Source organism: Elephas maximus, chromosome 21 (assembly GCF_024166365.1).
Source record: "Elephas maximus indicus isolate mEleMax1 chromosome 21, mEleMax1 primary haplotype, whole genome shotgun sequence".
NCBI classification, from domain to species: Eukaryota; Metazoa; Chordata; class Mammalia; order Proboscidea; family Elephantidae; genus Elephas; species Elephas maximus.
This window is the reverse complement of record NC_064839.1, coordinates 9,580,791-9,602,353: the sequence shown is the minus strand read 5'-3', so window position 1 is coordinate 9,602,353 and position 21,563 is coordinate 9,580,791. Positions and strand designations below refer to the sequence as shown.

The following is a 21,563-nucleotide window of genomic DNA, read 5'->3' as shown; positions in this document are numbered from 1 at the left end:
ACCTAACTCATTCTATGAAGCCAAAGCCAGACAAAGACACAAGAAAACTACAGACCTATATTCCCTATTAATATTGATGGAAAAAACCCTCAAAAAAAAAATACTAGCAAACTGAATCCAAAGCATATTAAAAGGATTATATACCGTGATCAAGTGGGATTTATCCCCAAAATGCAAAGGGTGGTTCAACATTAGAAAATCAATCAGTGTAAAATCAAAAGAAAAAAACCACATGATCATCACAATCAACACAGAGAAGGCACCTGACAAAATTCAACATACTTTCATGACAAAAACACCCAACAAGCTAGGAATAGAAGGGAAATTCCTCCATCTGATAAAAGGCATTTATGGAAAACCCACAGCTAACATCATACTCAATGGAGAAGCTTAGAGGTTTCCCCTTAAATCGTGAACAAGACAAGGATGCCCAATCCCAACACTGCTATTCAGCATTGTACTGGAAGTCCTAGCCAGAACAGTTAGACATGAAAAAAAAAGTATATGAATCAGGAAAAAAGAAGTGAAACTATCCCTTTTCACTGATGACATGATCCTTTATGTAAAAGACCCCAAAGATTCCACAAGAAAGCTACTAGAGTTAATAAATGAATTCAGCAAAGTGGCAAAGTACAAGGTCAACACACAAAAATCAGTTAGGTTTCCATATACTAGCAATGAGCAATCAGAAAAGGAAATTAAGAAAACAATTCTATTTACAAATAGCAGGTAAAAGGAATAAAATACCTAGGAATAAATTTAACCAAAAAAGTAAAAGACTTGTATACTAAAAACTATACAGTGTTACTGAAACATTATTAATGAAAAGACATGCTGTGTTCACGGATCAGAAAACTTAATAATATTAAGATGTCAATACTACTCAAAGAAATCTATAGATTCTACACAGCCCCCATCAAAAATTCCTCTCTGCAGAAACAGAAGAGTCAATCCTCAAATTTATATGGAGCTACAAAAACCCAAAAAACCAAACCCACTGCCATTGAGTTGATTCCGAGTCATGGAACTACAAGGGGCCTTGAATAGCCAAAGCAATCGTGAAAAGTAACACAGTTTGAGGACTCACACTTCCCGATTGCAAAACATATTATAAAGCTACAGTAATCAAAACAGTTGGGTACTGGTATAATGATAGACGTACAGACCAATGTAACAGAATTGAGAGCTCAGAAATAAACCCATACATCTATAAACAATTGATTTTTGACAAGGGTATAAAGTCCATCCAACAAGGAATCAATAGTCTCTTTAATAAATGGTGCTGGGAAAACTGGATTTTCACAAGCAAAAGAATAAACATGACTTATACATTATACCACATATAAAAATCAACTCAGAATGGATGAAGGACCTAAATGTGAAAACTAAAACCATAAAATTCTTAGAAGAAAATACGGGTTATGCTTCGGGGACTTAAGCACAAGCAACGAAAGACAAAATAGATAATTGATCTTCATCAAAATTAAAACTTTTATTCATCAAAGGACTTTATCTACAAAGTAAAGAGACAACCTACAGAGTGGGAGAAAATTTTTGGGAACCATATAACTGACAAGAGTCCAATATCCAGCGTATATAAAGAACTACAACAAAAAAACAAACAACCCAATTAAAAAATGAGCAAAAGACTTGAATAGACACTATACAAAAGGGGAAATACAAATAGCTAAGATTAAAAAAAAAAACACTGAAAACACTAAATGCTGGCAAGGATACAAAGAAAATGGATCTCTCATACATTGCCGACAGGAAGATAAAATGATACAGCCACTCAGGAGAAGAGTGTAAGTTTCTTAAAAAATTAAACATGCAACTACCATACAATCCAACAACTGCACTCCTGGGCGTTTATCTCAGAGGAATGAAACTTCTCTTCACACAAAAACCTGTACACAAATGTCAGCAGCAGCTTTATTCTTAACAGCCAAAAACTGGACACCAGCCAGCTGTCCTTCGATAGGTGAAGAGCTGAACGGCAACCCATCCATACAGGGACTTCTACTCAGCAATAAAAGAATAAGCGACTGAGGCACACAACAGCTCGGTGAGTCTCCAGAGAATTATGCTGTGTGAAAAAAACTAATCCCAAAGTTACATGCTGTATGATTCCATTTATACAGCATTCTTGACATGGCAAAATGATAAAGAGAGAACAGTCTAGTGTTTGCCGGTGGCTCGGGGGGGGGCTGGGGGAGACGGGCAAGTGGGTGTGACTACGAAAGGGCAGCATGAGGAGTCCCTGTGGTGACAGAGGGTCCCACGCCTTGCCTGTATCCATGTCAGACTCCTGTGGGGATATCGTACTATGGCTTTGCAAGATAACCATTGGGGAAAACTGGTAAAGGGTACACACATGGATGTCTGTATATTATTTCTTATAACTGCATGTGAGTCTAGAATTATCTCTAAGGAAGTAGTTCAATTTTTTCTAAAAAAGTAACAGAGTTTCAGTTACTACAAACTTGGCTATAAAGTTATGACTTCAAGGGCCTACGCCTCTCTTAAAGTTACCAGAGAGCAACTGTGGGGTTTATTCTTTTTCTTCCTAACCTGTAGTGAAAAATGCTAAAAAGTAAGAATAACGTTGTACACCTGAGTCTGGCTGGCTGAGTACATGTAAGTGTGTGGACTTCGTTGAAGAAAGAGAACGGGAATATGTTTTCACATATTGGCCCCATATTTTGTCATTTTATTTAGAATGAAAACCCAAACTACCTCACGGAAGGCATAGGAGACCAGCATACCTTGGCACCATATAAATCGGAGTTCTTCATTAAGAGCTCTGCAGACGTCCGTACTGTGACCCCCGTAGTCTCACACTGCAGCACACAGTTTTCCAACGTAGTCTTGCCACTGTGAATGCCTATGACAAAACATAGAGCCAACTGCTTTCACAAGTACTGTGCCTTTTCCAATGTTAGGAACAGGCTTGAGCTAACATTAGACATGGTCTAAATGTTTTCAATAGCTTTCAAACTTTGTCATCTGAATTATAAATTCCTAAGATGTTGACTATTTTGAGTTATTTTTTGAAGTCTAAGAAGCACGTGCTTAAAAAAGAATGAGTTGACTTCAGAAGAGCAAGATTGAGTTAAAAAGCACTTTTGATGAGAAAAAAGCATCGGAGAGTAACTTCGTTGAGTACACTGGAGGGAGAAGAGAGCCCTAATTCAAGGGAGGGGACAGCGCCCAGGAAACAGAGCCTGGAGCAGCCTGAAGACAGTGGGGTCGAAGCAAGCACTAAAACCAACACAGAGAGAAGAGACAACAATACTGGAATGTTTTAAAAGGGAAAAACTGATGACACAGAAGAGAAGAAAATATTAAACTCACAAATCTTGAAGAATAAGCTCCCTAAATTGTCACATGATGTACATAAATAATTAATCAACCTTCCATATACTCAAGCATAGTATTTTATTAAAGTGTATCTTTCATGAAAAGCAAAGTTTTTCTTCAAAGCCTGGAACGAATGACACACCAAATATTCAGGTACTTACTTAAGATTCCTTCTACAGCACCATGCTGAACAAACTTTATGCTTGAGATTTTGATATCCGCACCTGTACAATCCACAAAAGTGTCTCCTTTGCCCCTCTTTTCTATCACAATATCATCTGGTAGACCATATCCTAGGGAAGGGAACAAGAAGATGGGTGAGGGGAAATGCCTAAACAGAAAAACACATTTCTTTAGTTCATATGACTCCACATGATACTTGAGAGCAATCAACCAGTTGCATTTAGGTAACATCTAATTATCTCCTGGTATATCTTGATTAATTTAAGCTATGATATTCAATTTTTAACAGTACCAACTCCTCAGTTTGCCCCATGTGAGGAAGGCTGCCCTATGAACCACTTCGGACCAGCTCAGCATTAAATTCACTTACAGAACTACTATGAAACAATAAATAATCCAAGTGCTCACAGCTGAGTCAAAGAGGTTTAAGCATTCGATCCTTTTAAATTTTTTTTCCAACTCCAAAATTCTATGATTATAATATAAATCAGCTTTGAAAAAACCTAAGCAATTCTCAAGGTTATCTAATTTTAATATTCTCTTCAACTGACTGCCCTAAAATCTGACAACTTGACTTAAAATAGTTCACCTCCTGGAAAAAGCAGCCTACCTTGTTAACCAATAGAAATCACTGAATCTCTATAAATCTAAATCAAACTGAAAATGCCGGCAGGGCCATTGAGTGGGCTTACCAGAAAAAAAAAATGGAGGATGAGAAAACTAGAGGACTGCCTGATTTTTGTCATGAAACAGAACCACACAGACCAAGCTGTAAATAAGAAATAACGCTCACTGTTTAAGTCTTGGCTTGAATAAACAGAACCAGTGACTGTGTTAAACAGGCAAAGCCACTTAGGATATCTACAGGTGACCAGTACAGACAAGCCTGAGGGACCATGGAGAACACAAGAGCACTCCTCACACCAAAACGCTCCCAGTGGTGGACTCTGGATGACGGGATTACGAGTCTTTTTTTTTTTTTTTCAATTCTTTATATGTGTTTGCATGTACTTTGCACGTTTTCTACAATAAGCAGTTTTTTATCAACAGAAAAATAAAAAATATTTTAAAAATTGCCATGAGAGAAAAATGAGATTATTACATAAACAAATTAGGTATTGTCAGCAGTTTAAAACATGAAACCATCAACTAAGTAAATGGAAGTTCTAAAGAAGAAAACCCCTACTATACAGTGGCAATGCCTGCACATAGTAGGTACTCAGTATATATCTCTCATCATGACTGTTAGCTACAGCTCACTGTCAGATAAGCTTAAATCTTACTCCTGAACAAGTACTCCATGTATTCCCATCTGCTGCCCCAAATTCTCAAAAATCCCCCGTTGGTAAGTGTGCAGTCATTTTGACACCTGAGCCTCAGGATTCTGGGAGATTATTTATGACACTCCAACAATCATGTTATAATCTCCTCACCCATCTTGGAAGAACTTCTACCTACCGCACGATCGGTAATATCAATGTGATTTTCACGATGCCAGAAATAAAGTGTTTTTACTGCAGTGCTTTATCCTGCAGATGTGTTATTTATACACACACATCTATATAAATCAAACATTGGAGAGGAGAAAGAACAAAAGTTATACACATAAAACAAAAAAGGGGGTGAGATGATGCCCTAGTGAACAGCAGGAAATTAAACTCCCAGGCTTGCTTGCATTAAGAAGTTTTGACAAGATAAAGGACATAGCTTAAGCAGTTTCTGAACAGCTGTATAACATTTTGCAAATATACGTCCCAAAATGATATACGATTTTTTGCATTACAAGCTTTATTGCTAACTTGAAGCTGTTTTGGTAAACCGTTGAGCAGGTGCGTCTGAATTTGACATGTTATTGAAATCTACAAAAGGAATGACTGTAAAGTAGCCTACATTCAGGAACTGCTCTAAATGTACAGTAAGAGTATAACTACTAAAAAGTTATCTCTAATAGAATCTTTCAACATTAATTTTCTCAAAAATACAGTTTGGCCAAGAAACAAAGTGTAGAATTTCTAACATTTCGGCAAGCTTTTAAAGAATTAAGGTAAGCGACGTTTATTTTTTATCAGTTTCAATTTAAATGTACTTCACTATACTCCAACAAAAATAAGCTAAATTTAAAACAAAAAACCACACACCGCATACCCACAATGTACACGAAATAAGGGCAAGCAACAAGTCCAAAAAAATACTAAACTAAAAAAATATTGCTGGGAATATTTTTTTATTTCAGAAATGAGACTTTCTAAAACCATCCACAATCTGGAAAGTACACTTCTTCCTAACGGTCTTTTTTCTGTATGTTGACTGTGAACGTCTTCCCAACACATACGTGTTATAAAGAGCTATTAGTCAAGTTGCTCAAACAGTGGGTTGATTCCCTGTAAGCCTTAAATACCGTTAATCGTGGCAATTCATTCAAAATCAAATAAGTTAAAATTACATTCTTGAAGCTGCCACAAGGTGAGTAATTTATTGTCTGCGAAGCACATCACGCAGGAGGGCCTGGTTGTGTGATTGTCCACACTCACCTTCCAACTCGATGGAGTCAGCAATGGAGAATGTGCCGTGTACCACGTAATGGCCAGGACAAACAATTACACTGTCACCTTCATAGCAGGCATTTATAGCAGACAACGGATCATTATGGAACTAGAAAACAACAATAACATTTTGCAAATATACGTCCCAAAAGCAACCCAAGTATTACTTTAGGCGCCTTCACGTCTCACTTTGAAAATGGAGTCAAACCTGAGTATTTAATTATCAGCTTTGATCGTGCACTAAGCCCAGTGCATGCTTGGTAAGTGACTATTACTGACTGAAAACAAGTTCTTGCTACTTCCATTTCACAGAAAACCAGCTGTGGGAAGTTCCCATAAACACTTTGTAGAATTCATGAAAACCTTGGGTGAGTCAGAGGGAAAAGCCACCCAGAGTGAGAAAGTCTCCTTTTACCTGGATTTCTATTTCTTCCTTACAAGGCTCCTGACAAAGCTTGTCCTTCAGCAGGGCCTGCAGTAGACCAGACATCATGGTGGAGGAGACCACATGGGTGACCTTCTGACCACTCACACGGACGCCCTTTGCTTGGATATTAGAATTCTTTTGGTAGCCAAACACATATCTTAAAGAAACCAAACAGACATATCAGTTTTCAAAAGATAGCTGGGGGCGGGGGGAGGGGGGGAGGGAGGTGTCAACCAACTAAGAATAACAAAGATATACAAACCTCAACAAAGGATTCTCAATGAGCTTTAGCTTTTGTTTCAACTGTTCCATCTCCGAGTACAATTTTAACCCTTCCACCATGGAGATGTTTTCCTGCTCAGAATCAGAGCTACAATTTGACAAACTGCTTCTCAGGTTTAAAAACTTCCTGTAACTCTCCTCACACTGAGACAGCAGATTGCGGTAGTCAACAATCAGTCCTGATGGAACTCGGTCTTCAAGAATATCATAATGCCTGAAAGTTTAAAAGCAAGTCAAAGTTCATGGCCGTTCAGACACATCTTTCTCTCAGTGAGACAGCCCGTTTAGTCCTCAGAGAGCCAGTGAGAAAAGGGCTCACAGGACGCAGCCCAGGTGCACGTTAAGCCTTTCTGAATAGCACTCAACTGTATGGGGAACATGTTGGGAGTTTTAAGCACCACTTCATTCTAGTCACTAATTTTTCCTCTTTTGAAGAGTTGGGTTTTTTTTAGATCCAAACATTTGTGCTTTAAAAACACTGAATGTTCATCCTGTACAGTTTGTCATCACTATTTAGCAAGGAATTACCTTCTTCTCATTTATTACATTTAAAACCTAATACAAGCGGGAAGGCAGGAGAGACATGGTGGTGAGGTGTAGGGAGGGCAAGCATCCCAAAACTGTTTCAGAACAACGTTTAAGATGACCATGTTTCTGGGATCAGAAACTGGAGCGATTCAAACCATCTGGTCCTTCCTCATGTTTAAAGCACTGTTGCCCAAATTATCTGCAGTTTCCCCCAGGAAGATTATTGGACAACCTTATTAGCACTTAAAAATTATTATTAATTTAGAGGCGGGGCCAAGATGGCGGACTAGGTGGATGCTACCGCAGATCCCTCTTGCAACAAAGACTCGGAAAAACAAGTGAATCGATCACATACATAACAATCCACGAACTCTGAACAACAAACACAGACTTAGAGACGGAGAACAAACAAATACGGGCAGACAGCGATTGTTTTCAGAACCAGGAGCCAGCGTACCAGGCAGGCGACCTTTGGAGCCCGATCTGGGGCAGAGCCCAGGGAGGCAGACGGCACAGACAAGGGGCCCAGCCCTACCCCCCGAACTCATCCCGGGAGAGAGCCTAGCCGGTTGGCGCGGGCGGCGTAGCGGCGCAGCCGGTGGGAGAAGCACCTGGGAGGAAGTGACTGGTCTCGGAGCAGGGAGAGCAGCGTCCCAGCCGGGGAGCCGTGCCGCTGGGATTTTGGCGAGCACGGGCGGGGCGTGAGCGCTTTCCCCTGAATAGACGCCGGGGGCGGGCCCAGCTGTTCGTGAGGGCGACGCCCACCCAGTCCGCGCGAACGGAGCGGCGCACAGGCGGCAGAAGTCCCCGAGAGGAAGTGACTGGTCTTGGAGCGGGGAGAGCAGCATCCTAGCCAGGGAGCCGTCCTGCTGGGATTTTGGCGGACGCGGGCGGAGCGTGAACTTGGGGATCAGCTCTATATTCTGAGGTGCTACACTCCTAGCTCTCTGATCGCTCCCCCACCCTCCCCAGGTGGCTCCGTTAACATCCGAATAGCCTGAGCCAGAGGGAGAATTCAGGTAGGGATCTGACTGCATTTTTTTTAGCTGATTACCTGGAAAAACTAGTTTCCCAGTGATGGCTCGGAGACAGCAGTCCATATCAAACCACATAAAGAAACAGACCATGACAGCTTCTCCAACCCCCCAAACAAAAGAATCAAAATCTTTCCCAAATGAAGATACAATCCTGGAATTATCAGATACAGAATATAAAAAATTAATTTACAGAATGCTTAAAGACATCACAAATGAAATTAGGCTAACTGCAGAAAAAGCCAAGGAACACACTGATAAACCTGTTGAAGAACTCAAAAAGATTATTCAGGAACATAGTGGAAAAATTAATAAGTTGCAAGAATCCATAGAGAGACAGCATGTAGAAATCCAAAACATTTAACAATAAAATTACAGAATTAGACAACGCAATAGGAAGTCAGAGGAGCAGACTCAAGCAGTTAGAATCTAGACTGGGACTTCTGGAGGACCAGGGAATCAACACCAACATAGCTGAAAAAAAATCAGATAAAAGAATTAAAAAAAATGAAGAAACCCTAAGAATCATGTGGGACTCTATCAAGAAGGATAACTTGAGAGTGATTGGAGTCCCAGAACAGGGAGGGGGGACAGAAAACACAGAGAAAATAGTTGAAGAACTCCTGACACAAAACTTCCCTGACATCATGAAAGATGAAAGGATATCTATCCAAGATGCTCATCGAACCCCATTTAAGATTGATCCAAAAAGAAAAACACCAAGGCATATTGTCATCAAACTCACCAAAACCAAAGATAAACAGAAAATTTTAAAAGCAGCCAGGGAGAAAAGAAAGGTTTCCTTCAAGGGAGAATCAATAAGAATAAGTTCAGACTACTCAGCAGAAACCATGCAGGCAAGAAGGGAATGGGACGACGTATACAGAGCACTGAAGGAGAAAAACTCCCAACCAAGGATCATATATCCAGCAAAACTCTCTCTGAAATATGAAGGAGAAATTAAGATATTTACAGATAAACACAAGTTTAGAGAATTTGCAAAAACTAAACCAAGACTGCAAGAAATGCTAAAGGAGATTGTTCGGCCTGATGACCAATAATATCAGGTACCAGCACAATACAAGGTCACAAAACAGAACGTCCTGATATCAACACAACTCAAATAGGGAAAGCACAAAAACAAACAAATTAAGATTAATTCTAAAAAATAAATAAATAAACAAAATAATACACATAACAGGGAATCATGGAAAGCAATAGATAAACGATCACAATAATCAAAAAGAGGGACTAAATATAGGAGGCATTGAACTGCTAGATGGAGAGTGATACAAGGCGATATAGAATGATACAAGTTAGGTTTTTACTTAGAAAAATAGGGGTAAATAATAAGGTAACCACAAAAAGGAATATCAATTCCATAACTCAAGAAAAAAGCCAAGAAAAACGTAACGACTCAACTAACATAAAGTTAAACATTATGAAAATGAGGATCTCACAATCTACTGAGAAAAACGTCTCAGCACAAAAAAGTATGCGGAAAAATGAAATGGCCAACAACACACATGAAAAGGCATCAAAATGACAGCACTAAAAACTTATTTATCTATAATTACCCTGAATGTAAATGGACTAAATGCACCAATAAAGAGACAGAGAGTCACAGACTGGATAAAGAAACACGATCCATCTATATGCTGCCTACAAGAGACACACCTTAGACTTAGAGACACAAACAAACTAAAACTCAAAGGATGGAAAAAAATATATCAAGCAAATAATAAGCAAAAAAGAAGAGGAGTAGCAATATTAATTTCTGACAAAATAGACTTTAGACTTAAATCCACCACAAAGGATAAAGAAGGACACTATATAATGATAAAAGGGACAATTGATCAGGAAGACATAACCATATTAAATATTTATGCACCCAATGACAGGGCTACAAGATACATAAATCAAATTTTAACAGAATTGAAAAGTGACATAGACACCTCCACATTTATAGTAGGAGACTTCAAAACACCACTTTCGGAGAAGGACAGGACATCCAGTAAGAAGCTCAATAGAGACACGGAAGACCTACTTACAACAATCAACCAACTTGAGCTCATTGACTTATACAGAACTCTCCACCCAACTGCTGCAAAATATATTTTTTTCTAGTGCACATGGAACATTCTCTAGAATAGACCACATATTAGGTCATAAAACAAATCTTTGCAGAATTCAAAACATCAAAATATTACAAAGCATCTTCTCAGACCACAAGGCAATGAAGCTAGAAATCAATAACAGAAAAACTAGGGAAAAGAAATCAAATATTTGGAAAATGAACAATACCCTCCTGAAAAAAGACTGGGTTATAGAAGATATCAAGGAGGGAATAAGGAAATTCTTAGAAAGCAACGAGAATGAAAATACTTCCTATCAAAACCTCTGGGACACAGCAAAAGCAGTGCTCAAAGGCCAATTTATATCGATAAATGCACACATACAAAAAGAAGAAAGAGCCAAAAGCAGAGAACTGTCCCGACAACTTGAACAAATAGAAAGTGAGCAACAAAAGAACCCATCAGGCCCCCGAAGAAAACAAATAATAAAAATTAGAGCTGAACTAAATGAATTAGAGAACAGAAAAACAATTGAAAGAATTAACAAAGCCAAAAGCTGGTTCTTTGAAAAAATTAACAACATTGATAAACCATTGGCTAGACTGACTAAAGAAAAACAGGAAAGGAAACAAATAACCCGAATAAGAAACGAGAAGGACCACATCACAACAGAGCCAAATGAAATTAAAAGAATCTTTCAGATTACTATGAAAAATTGTACTCTAACAAATTTGAAAACCTAGAAGAAATGGATAAATTCTTGGAAAAATACTACCTACCTAAACTAACACATTCAGAAGTAGAAAAACTAAATAGACCCATAACAAAAAAAGAGATTGAAACGGTAATCAAAAAACTCCCAACAAAAAAAAGTCCTGGCCCGGACGGCTTCACTGCAGAGTTCTACCAAACCTTCAGAGAAGACTTAACACCACTACTACTGAAGGTATTTCAAAGCATAGAAAAAGAAGGAATACTACCCAACTCATTTTATGAAGCTACCATCTCCCTGATACCAAAACCAGGTAAAGACATTACAAAAAAAGAAAATTATAGACCTATATCCCTCATGAACATAGATGCAAAAATCCTCAACAAAATTCTAGCCAATAGAATCCAACAACACATCAAAAAAATAATTCACCCTGATCAAGTGGGATTTATACCAGGTATGCAAGGCTGGTTTAATATCAGAAAAACCATTAATGTAATCCATCACATAAATAAAACAAAAGATAAAAACCACATGATCTTATCAATAGATGCAGAAAAGGCATTTGACAAAGTTCAACACCCATTTATGATAAAAACTCTTACCAAAATAGGAATTGAAGGGAAATTCCTCAACATAATAAAGGGCATCTATGCAAAGCCAACAGCCAATATCACTCTAAATGGAGAGAACCTGAAAGCATTTCCCTTGAGAACGGGAACCAGACAAAGATGCCCTTTATCACCACTCTTATTCAACATCGTACTTGAAGTCCTAGCCAGGGCAATTAGGCTAGACAAAGAAATAAAGGGTATCCAGATTGGCAAGGAGGAAGTAAAGCTATCACTATTTGCAGATGACATGATCATATACATGGAAAACCCTAAGGAATCCTCCAGAAAACTACTGAAACTAATAGAAGAGTTTGGAAGAGTCTCTGGTTATAAAATAAACATACAAAAATCACTTGGATTCCTCTACATCAACAAAAAGAACACCGAAGAGGAAATAACCAAATCAATACCATTCACAGTAGCCCCCAAGAAGATAAAATACTTAGGAATAAATCTTACCAAGGATGTAAAAGACCTATACAAAGAAAACTATAAAACTCTGCTACAAGAAATTCAAAAGGACATACTTAAGTGGAAAAACATACCCTGCTCATGGATAGGAAGACTTAACATAGTAAAAATGTCTATTCTACCAAAAGCCATCTATACATATAACGCACTTCCAATCCAAATACCAATGTCATATTTTAAGGGGATAGAGAAACAAATCACCAATTTCATATGGAAGGGAAAGAACCCCCGGATAAGTAAAGCATTACTGAAAAAGAAGAAGAAAGTGGGAGGCCTCACTCTACCTGATTTCAGAACCTATTATACAGCTACAGTAGTCAAAACAGCCTGGTACTGGTACAACAACAGGCACATAGACCAATGGAACAGAATTGAGAACCCAGATATAAATCCATCCACATATGAGCAGCTGATATTTGACAAAGGACCAGTGTCAGTCAATTGGGGAAATGATAGTCTTTTTAACAAATGGTGCTGGCATAACTGGATATCCATTTGCAAAAGAATGAAACAGGACCCATACCTCACACCATGCACAAAAACTAACTCCAAGTGGATCAAAGACCTAAACATAAGGACTAAAACGATAAAGATCATGGAAGAAAAAATAGGGACCACCCTAGGAGCCCTAATACAAGGCATAAACAGAATACAAAACATTACCAAAAATGATGAAGAGAAACCAGATAACTGGGAGCTCCTAAAAATCAAACATCTATGCTCATCTAAAGAGTAAAAAGACCACCTACAGACTGGGAAAGAATTTTCAGCTATGACATCTCAGACCAGCGCCTGATCTCTAAAATCTACATGATTCTGTCAAAACTCAACCACAAAAAGACAAACAACCCAATCAAGAAGTGGGCAAAGGATATGAACACACATTTCACTAAAGAAGATATTCAGGCAGCCAACAGATACATGAGAAAATGCTCTCGATCATTAGCCATTAGAGAAATGCAAATTAAAACTACGATGAGATTCCATCTCACACCAACAAGGCTGGCATTAATCCAAAAAACACAAAATAATAAATGTTGGAGAGGCTGCGGAGAGATTGGAACTCTTATACACTGCTGGTGGGAATGTAAAATGGTACAACCACTTTGGAAATCTATCTGGCGTTATCTTAAACAGTTAGAAATAAAACTACCATACAACCCAGAAATCCCACTCCTCGGAATATACCCTAGGGATACAAGAGCCTTCACACAAACAGATATATGCACACCCATGTTTATTGCAGCTCTGTTTACAATAGCAAAAAGCTGGAAGCAACCAAGGTGTCCGTCAACGGATGAATGGGTAAATAAATTGTGGTATATTCACACAATGGAATACTACGCATCGATAAAGAACAGTGACAAATCTCTGAAACATTTGATAACATGGAGGAATCTGGAAGGCATTATGCTGAGCGAAATGAGTCAGAGGCAAAAGGACAAATATCGTATAAGACCTCTATTATAATATCTTGAGAAATAGAAAAAATGGAGAAGAACACATACTTTTGTGGTTACAAAGGCGGGAGGGAGGAAGGGAGGGAGAGGGTTTTTTATTGATCAATCAGTAGATAAGAACTGCTTTGGGTGAAGGGAAAGACAACACTCAATACAAGGAAGGTCAGTCTAATTGGACTGGAATAAAAGCAAAGAGGTTTCCAGAATAAAATGAAAGCTTCAAAGGTCAGCGGAGCAGGGGCAGGGGTCTGGGGAACATGGTTTGAGGGGACTTCTAAGTCAGTGGGCAAAATAATTCTATTATGAAAACATTCTGCATCCCACTTTGAAATGTGGCGTCTGGGGTCCTAAATGCCAACAAGCGGCCATCTAAGATACATCAATTGGTCTCAACCCACCTGGAGCAAAGGAGAATGAAGAACACCAAGGTCACTCGACAACCAAGAACCCAAGAGACAGAAAGGGCCACATGAACCAGAGACCTACATTATCCTGAGACCAGAAGAACTAGTTGGTGCCCGGCCACAATCGATGTCTGCCCTGTCAGGGAGCACAACAGACAACTCCTGAGGGAGCAGGAGACCAATGGGATACAGACCCCAAATTCTCATAAAAAGACCATACTTAATGGTATGACTGCGACTAGAGGAATCCCGGAGACAATGCTCCCCAGACCTTCTGATGGCACAGGACAGGAACCATCCCCGAAGACAACTCATCAGGCATGAAAAGGACTGGTCAGCGAGGGGGAGAGAGATGCTGATGAAGAGTTAGCTAATTAAATCAGGTGGACACTGGAGAGTGTGTTGGCAACTCTTGACTGGAGGGGGGATGGGAAGATAGAGAAAGAGGGAAGATGGCAAAATTGGCACGAAACGAGAGACTGAAAGGGCTGACTCAATAGGGGGAGAGCAAGTGGGAGAAGGGAGTAAGATGTATGTAAACTTACATGTGACAGACTGATTGGAATGGTAAATGTTCACTTGAAGCTTAATAAAAATTAATTTTAAAAAATTATTATTAATTTAGATACCTTCTCGAATATAAATTCAGAATGAAATTACTTCTAGATGTAATAATAAAATAACTTATAGACAATCAAGCTAATGGATTTGAAATAGATGCATTTAAAAATAAAAGCACAATATTATTGTCAGCTACCCCCAGGCCAGGGGATCTCAGCTCTGGCTGCGTATTAGACATCACCAGGTAGCTTTTAAGAAACACAAGTGCTCAGGCCCCTCCCCGAACAACTAAATCCGCCTCCGGGGATATGGAGGTATTTTTTAAAGTTCTCTGGGGATTCTAATATACAATCAAGGTTGAAAAGTACTGTCTTAGGTGATTTTTTTTTTTTTTTTAACTTAGTCATGCTCCAAATAAGACAGGAGGAAAAGAAAACAGAACCATATCCTTTACATCAAATTATGGTGAACACTCAAATAGACAAAAAATAAACAAAATAAAATAAACAAAAAAGTTTTTTCTGATTCTCAAATAAATGAATTAGGTGAAGCTTGAAAAGCAAGAAAAGCAAGAATTTTGTCTGCTTTGGTTAATCCGTACTCATTTAAAGCTATTCTGAAAATCCACTTTGCAAACGAGAAACAGGGGACCAAACCACTGACGGCTTGATCAGGTCAATTAAGTTGTAAAGATTAAGACCCAAATTTTAAAGTAAGTGTCTCAGCCTTTCCAATATCCATGCCAATCGGCTCATTTCTTCTCATTCTATTGATACTTCATAGTCTGGAAGCAATGAAGCAACAGCTGTGCGTCTCAGACCCAATAGCTCTGAAGCTGAGTGTTTTGAATTAGAAAGGAAAAATATTGACCTCGCAGTGCAAAATCAAAACAAAAAATTCCCTTTGAACCTTGCCTGTCGACAGCTCGCTCCTATCTTAGCCCAGAGTCCTTCTGGGTTCGCTTACATCTGATAACATTCCAGGTTCTCCATCAGATGCCATGGCTTCTTCTCCATAACAGAAAACAACCCTTCCCTTACCGTACCCCATCTGCCAGTGTTGTACAAGGTGCTCATGGGGTCACTTCTCGTTGTTAACACATGTTTAAGTCTGTCAGAGGGGAATACAGTTTTCCCAAGGGCCAGATGTACGTGATATTCACCCATCATTACACTGTACTACAGTCAAAACCAATCATTACTTTAAGAGCAAATGTACAAAACCTAGGCAAACCTAATGTGGAAAGCCTGGCATTTCATTAAACATGCTGTGGGAATATAGGAAATAGAGAACAGAAAACCTGGGAAATGTTTCAAGAGAAATCACCGCCAGTCTATGAGGAGCTAAGGTATACATGATTCTAAACCAGGTGAACCGTTAACCAGCCTCCTCAAATATTTTCATTTATTATTATTTACTGTTTAAGACAAGAAAAGCTTACTAAATCAAAGCGGGTTTCCCAGAAACATGAAGGGTTACCACCTTCTTATGTAACCAAATCATCTTGCACACAGGGAAAAAAAAATTCTCTTCTGCAATTCTATTTATTTATTTTTAATGCAAGTTCTAATTTTATTCTATTGCAGCACTGCCTACTGAATTACCTCATGACTGCAAGGAGAAATTACCTGGTCTCAGACCACCACCTAGTGGAAGGCCTAAAGCCACGTTAACCAGGTCAGGACAGAACAATAATTTGGGTATTGTTGCGTGGAAAGGTTTCCCCATCAAAACGATAAGTTAGAAGAAGGTGTTCAGGTATTCTGGAAATTTTTATTCATCACCAGTATTAACTATTTCATATTTTCATCTATTTGTCAAATAAAGATTTAAGGAAAATGAGCTTGGCAAAGCATGCTAGGTAAGTCTGTGAGTTTAGTCTGGCATGTTTTGCTGTAGGAACTTCAAGTTCTGTATCTTTAAAAATATCCTTTAAAAACGTAAAGCCAAAAGTATTCTATAATTCAAACAATCTCACTGCTTTTCAAACAATATCTTTTAATTAAACACGGGTTTTAACGTACTAGCTCAATTGGATTTTACTCAGTTTTACAAAACAATGAGCTAGCAACAGATTCTTGAACTCTCTGCTTGTAGATTCAGTTTATAAACACTAAAAGCAGCCGTCTCTGCACTTGTACAAGTTTCACTTAATAACTTGTCAACGGGTTGTATTGTTTGCACGTGGTTCCATTTCTGTCTAGGCCCCTGCCGTACGCACACGCACTACACAGGTAAAATCAAACTGAGAATATCTGTTTTTCCCAAGATGTATCAAGGTCAGCAAAAAATACTTACAATCTCAGTCGAGGCTCAACACACCTGACAAAATAATCATACTCATCCTCCTCTTCTTCATCCCAACTCCTCCAAATGTTTTGGTAGAAAAACCTGAGGGAGGAATTTGTATCGTCAAAACTCAATCCCTGGTTCAAAACACCAGGGTTTCAGAGGGGCAAAAGCAAAATTGTTTGGAGTCAGTTAAGACATTCTATCGGCTCTAGCAAATATTACCCAGCATTCCGGTGTCTTACCGTTACTAACAACTCAGAGTCACATCAGACAGGGACCTTCTGAGCAGCTAGAGAAACTTTCTCCACAACAGTGGTTCTGTTAGGACTTTTTTTTTTCCCCAGAAGAACTATTTATCAATTAACTGTAACTCAAGTCAATTTCAGCTCAAAGTGACCTTATAGGACAGGGTAGAACTGCCCCATAGGGTTTCCAAGGAGCAGCTGGTGGATTCGAACTGCCAGTCTTTTGTTTGGTTTTTTTAATTATTGTACATCCCACTGCCGACCTTCTGGTTAGCAGCCGTAGCTCTTAAGCACCGCACCACCAGGGCTCCACGGGAGTGCCATTTACTGAGATAAGAAAACCAGGAGGAAAACAAGTTTGGGGTGGAAAATAGAGTTTTGTTTCCCCATGAAAACAGGCTGAGATGTCTACTTGAACTCCACAAAGATGATGTCAAGCAGGCAGACGAATATGCAAGTCCAGAACTCAAGGGAAAGGCCAGGGCTAGGGAGATAAATCTGGGAGTTGTCAGCACATCGATGGCATTGAAGCAGCGATACCACCTAGGGACACAACACAGAGCTGCAGTTCTCAGCCTGGGCTGCGCATTGGAATCCTTGGGAAGCTGTAAAAGCATCAGTGTTTTTTTAAAGCTCCTCAAGTGATTTTTTAATCATATTTTTATTATGGAAAATTTCAAACATATACAAAGGCAGAGAGAAAACAGTACGCCATGTATCCATCACCCAGCTTCAACAATTATCAACTCGGGTCAATTTGGTTCCATCTCTATCCCACCCGCGGCTGCCCCCTCCCCTACTACCCTGACACTTTTGAAGCAAACCTTAGACATATATATCATTCATAAAATTTTGGAATGTGTCTCTAAAAAAAAATTTTTTACCCCCCCCCAAAAAATTTAATCTCTTAATGTTACCAAATATCCAGTCAGTATTCAAATTCCTTCAAGCCAGAAACCTGGGTGCCAACTCCATCACCCTCATCGGCCAGGATCCATTCCACCACCATGTCCCAGACATTCTACTTGCTCAACAAGCCTCAACAGTCTTCTCCACCTCCCACGCTAGTCCATGTGTGCCTTTTAACTGGTCTCCCTAGCCTCCCTCCATTTCCCCACAGCCCACGCTAGTCCACATGTGCCTTTTAACTGGTCTCCCTAGTCTACTCCATTTCTCCACGTCCCACGCTAGTTCACACGTGTCTTTTAACCGGCCTCCCTAGCGTCCCTCCCTCCATTTGTTCTCTACGCAGCAGCTTTTTTTTTCATTGTGGTGAAATACACTTTACAAAACATTTCCACTATTTTACTTGTACAACTCATTGGCATTAGACATAGCAGTCTTTTAAAACAAAGCTATCATATTCACCCTTGAGAAAAAGCCCTTGAATGGCTTCCCATTGCTCTTGGAAGATAAGAACAACTAACTGGCCTACAAAGCCCTATACCTTTTGACCCCTGCTTCAGACTCCAAGCTCATTTCCCAGGCTTCTCCAGTTCTGCCTGTGCTCCAGCCACACTGGCCTTTCAGTTCCTTAAGCTCACCAAGCTCCGCCTACTCACTCCGCCACAACCCCTTTCACCTAGCTAGTCCTTGAGACCCAAATGTCATTTCCTCAGGAGACCTTTCTTGACCCCTTAACTATATAACAGTGGCCTGACCTAGTCTTGGAGTCCCTGGGTGGTGCAATGGGTAACACAGCTGCTAACGGAAAAAGGTTAGAGGTTTGAGTCCACCCAGAGGCACCTCAAAAGAAAGGCCTGGCAATTACTTATGAAAAATGAGCCATTGAAAACCCTATGGAGCACAGTTCTACTCTGACACACATGGGGTCGCCATGAGTTGGTATCCACTGGATAGCCATTGGTTTGGCCTTTTTTTTTTTTTTTTTAACTTAGTCCTCAGATGCTGTAATTCATCACAGCACTAACTCCAGTTCACAATCACATATACGTCTTTGTGTGATTACTGCGTCAGGGTTATTCCGCCACCGTTACTGACAGCTCCCTGATGGTGGGATTATCTGTTTTCTGCCACAGGCGCCCCCTACCCTCAACTCAGGACCTGCACTCAAGTATTTACTGAATAAAAACAGACGGAAACTCTCACAATTTGACCTTCTCATGGCACTGACCAGATTCTGACCCCTCAAAATGAAGACTGCATCTGGCCCAGCTGGGCTTCCAATAACCCCATCACCAGCCCCAGATACTTGTCTTTCCATTGCGTCTGCACCCAGCGAGAGAGATTAACTCCTTCATTCTTAACTTCCCAAAATCATCAATTACTGCTTTACCTTCACATGCTTTAATTGCTGGATTTTCCAAAAAATGATCAAAACATAAGGGAGTTAGTTTGGTTCTGTACAGAAACCAGTTCTTTGGATTTATACTGCTTGGCTTAAAACTGAACATCTAGGCCTAAATGTCCCTGCATACAATTAGAAATTTTCCACGTGATGTCAGAAACTGGGCCTGAGACACTGCTTTTTTATAAGTTATTCAAACTGGGCCCGGCAGAACCAGGCTCATTACAGAGAAACCAGTAAATACTTGTTAAATTTCAAAACACAAAGCACAGTTATTAACATCACAATCATTATATTATCCAGTCTTCCACCTCCTGGAGGAATACAAGTCCATTTCTAAACAGCTAAAATTTAGCCTTCTTTACTAAATATATATGGAAGAGCCAAAAAATCAAAATTATCTGATAAAATACATACCTGAAAAACGTACCTATTAATCCAGGTATGCACCTTCCTTCCCTAAGGGGCCTGGGGCACACTCCTGTGAGTGGAAACCAACCATGCCGAAAAAGTTGAAAGATGCAAGTATGTCCCTCAAGTGTCCTGGAAGTGGTCTGAGAAGACACTTTCTTTGACCAGATAATGTGTATCAGTCTCATCAGTTTAAAGAACTTGGTTGCTAACCGAAAGGTCAGTGGTTCAGACCCACCAGCCACTCCAAAGGAAAAAGATATGGCAGTCTGCTTCCATAAAGATTTACAGTCTTGGAAACCCTGTGGGGCAGTTAGTTCTACTCTGTCCTACAGGGACACTATGAGTCGGAAGCAACTCAATGGCAGTGGGTTTGGTTTGGTTCAGTCTAACCAGTGCATAGGCCACGATATACCACCTTCTTCACTTTATCTTTCTTTCCTCATGTATTCAGATATGCCGACCATAAGCCTTAGATCCTAGAACTCTGAAGCCCACTTCTAAACATATATAAATCCAAATAAAAATCCCCTACCTTTTGTTAACATTTGGAGTAACTCGGTAAAGGGTATTCAGAATTCTTTGTACTATTTTTTCAAAATTTTATAAGTCTGGAATTATTCCAAAAAGAAAATTTTAAACATATGAAAAATTTTAATTTAAGAGATTCCCCTATTTTTGAATATTTTAAAACCTGGCTAAGATGGAATGACCAAGCTCACAGTTTGAATTTTAAATCTGGGCCTGATACGGACCAGATTTTCTTCTGTTTGTCCAGTGTTTCTGGATGCAGGTAATTTTTGTCAACTTCTCTTCCCACCTGACATGCTCCATGGCGAGGGCCGTCTGGTCAAACGCTCCAGAGTCATCAAACACCACCCAGAGCTCCTGCAGGGGCAGCCGGTGCTCCTTCAGCTCCAGGAGCTCACTCATGCACTCCCAGGTGAAAGAGCTCACGCGAGACTCACAGAGGTACGGCTTGGTAAGCCTCACCACAGCCTTCAACCCTGAGAAGTCCACGTCCGTGACCTGGGATTTAAAACAATGTGGCCTGACTTAACGCATGGAAAATCGAAACTAAGACACATATAAAACACTAGTAACAGCCTGACTTTTTAAAAAGCAGGAATGGGAACCTTCTTCTGTAATGTAAAGGACAGACAAGGCAGGCCTGGCTCTTCCTCTCACAGAGCTTACACTGTAAACAAGATGATGAGTATGTGGCAGAGAATAACCAGCAGAGTGCCTTGTTTGCTCAGATGGTCAGGGAAGTCACTTGTTAGCTAAGATGAGAAGGATGAAAAGCATGTAGCCACCTGAAGAGCCAGGGAAGGTGCAAAGGCCCTGTGGCAGAGGCAAGCTTGGCAGAAGAGGAGCGGGAAGAGGCAGCTGGGAGGGAGCAGCAGGGATGAGGCAGGATAGAGACAAAGAGACCAGGAGGTGAAGGCCTCACAAGGGTGGGGATCTTACACGTTCGCTCATGGAATGAGAAGCTGTAAGGCCAATGCTGGGCCCTTGGTAAACAAATGAATGAAGTGTTTTTAGCACGTTTTTCTTTGAAAACAATGACTCTGCTTTACAGAAAATGATGGGGGGGGGCGGTGCACGCTGTTGTAACCAAACTAATAGGTCTGAACAATCGAAGGTATCAGC

The 21,563-nt window shown here is 39.8% G+C and overlaps 1 protein-coding gene across 2 annotated transcripts in view; it reads right to left on the bottom strand.

The window, feature by feature from the left end:
• SHCBP1 (SHC binding and spindle associated 1) overlaps positions 1–21,563 on the bottom strand; it is a 40,209-nt gene that overhangs the window by 5,496 nt on the left and 13,150 nt on the right. For both annotated transcript variants that reach the window (XM_049864391.1, XM_049864392.1), the window contains 7 exons: positions 20,731–20,939; positions 16,953–17,045; positions 6,776–7,009; positions 6,502–6,670; positions 6,075–6,195; positions 3,522–3,653; positions 2,766–2,884 (listed from right to left, as the gene is read on the bottom strand). In XM_049864391.1, coding sequence (XP_049720348.1) covers positions 2,766–2,884; positions 3,522–3,653; positions 6,075–6,195; positions 6,502–6,670; positions 6,776–7,009; positions 16,953–17,045; positions 20,731–20,939 — 1,077 coding nt within the window. The remainder of the gene's footprint in view (positions 1–2,765; positions 2,885–3,521; positions 3,654–6,074; positions 6,196–6,501; positions 6,671–6,775; positions 7,010–16,952; positions 17,046–20,730; positions 20,940–21,563) is intronic.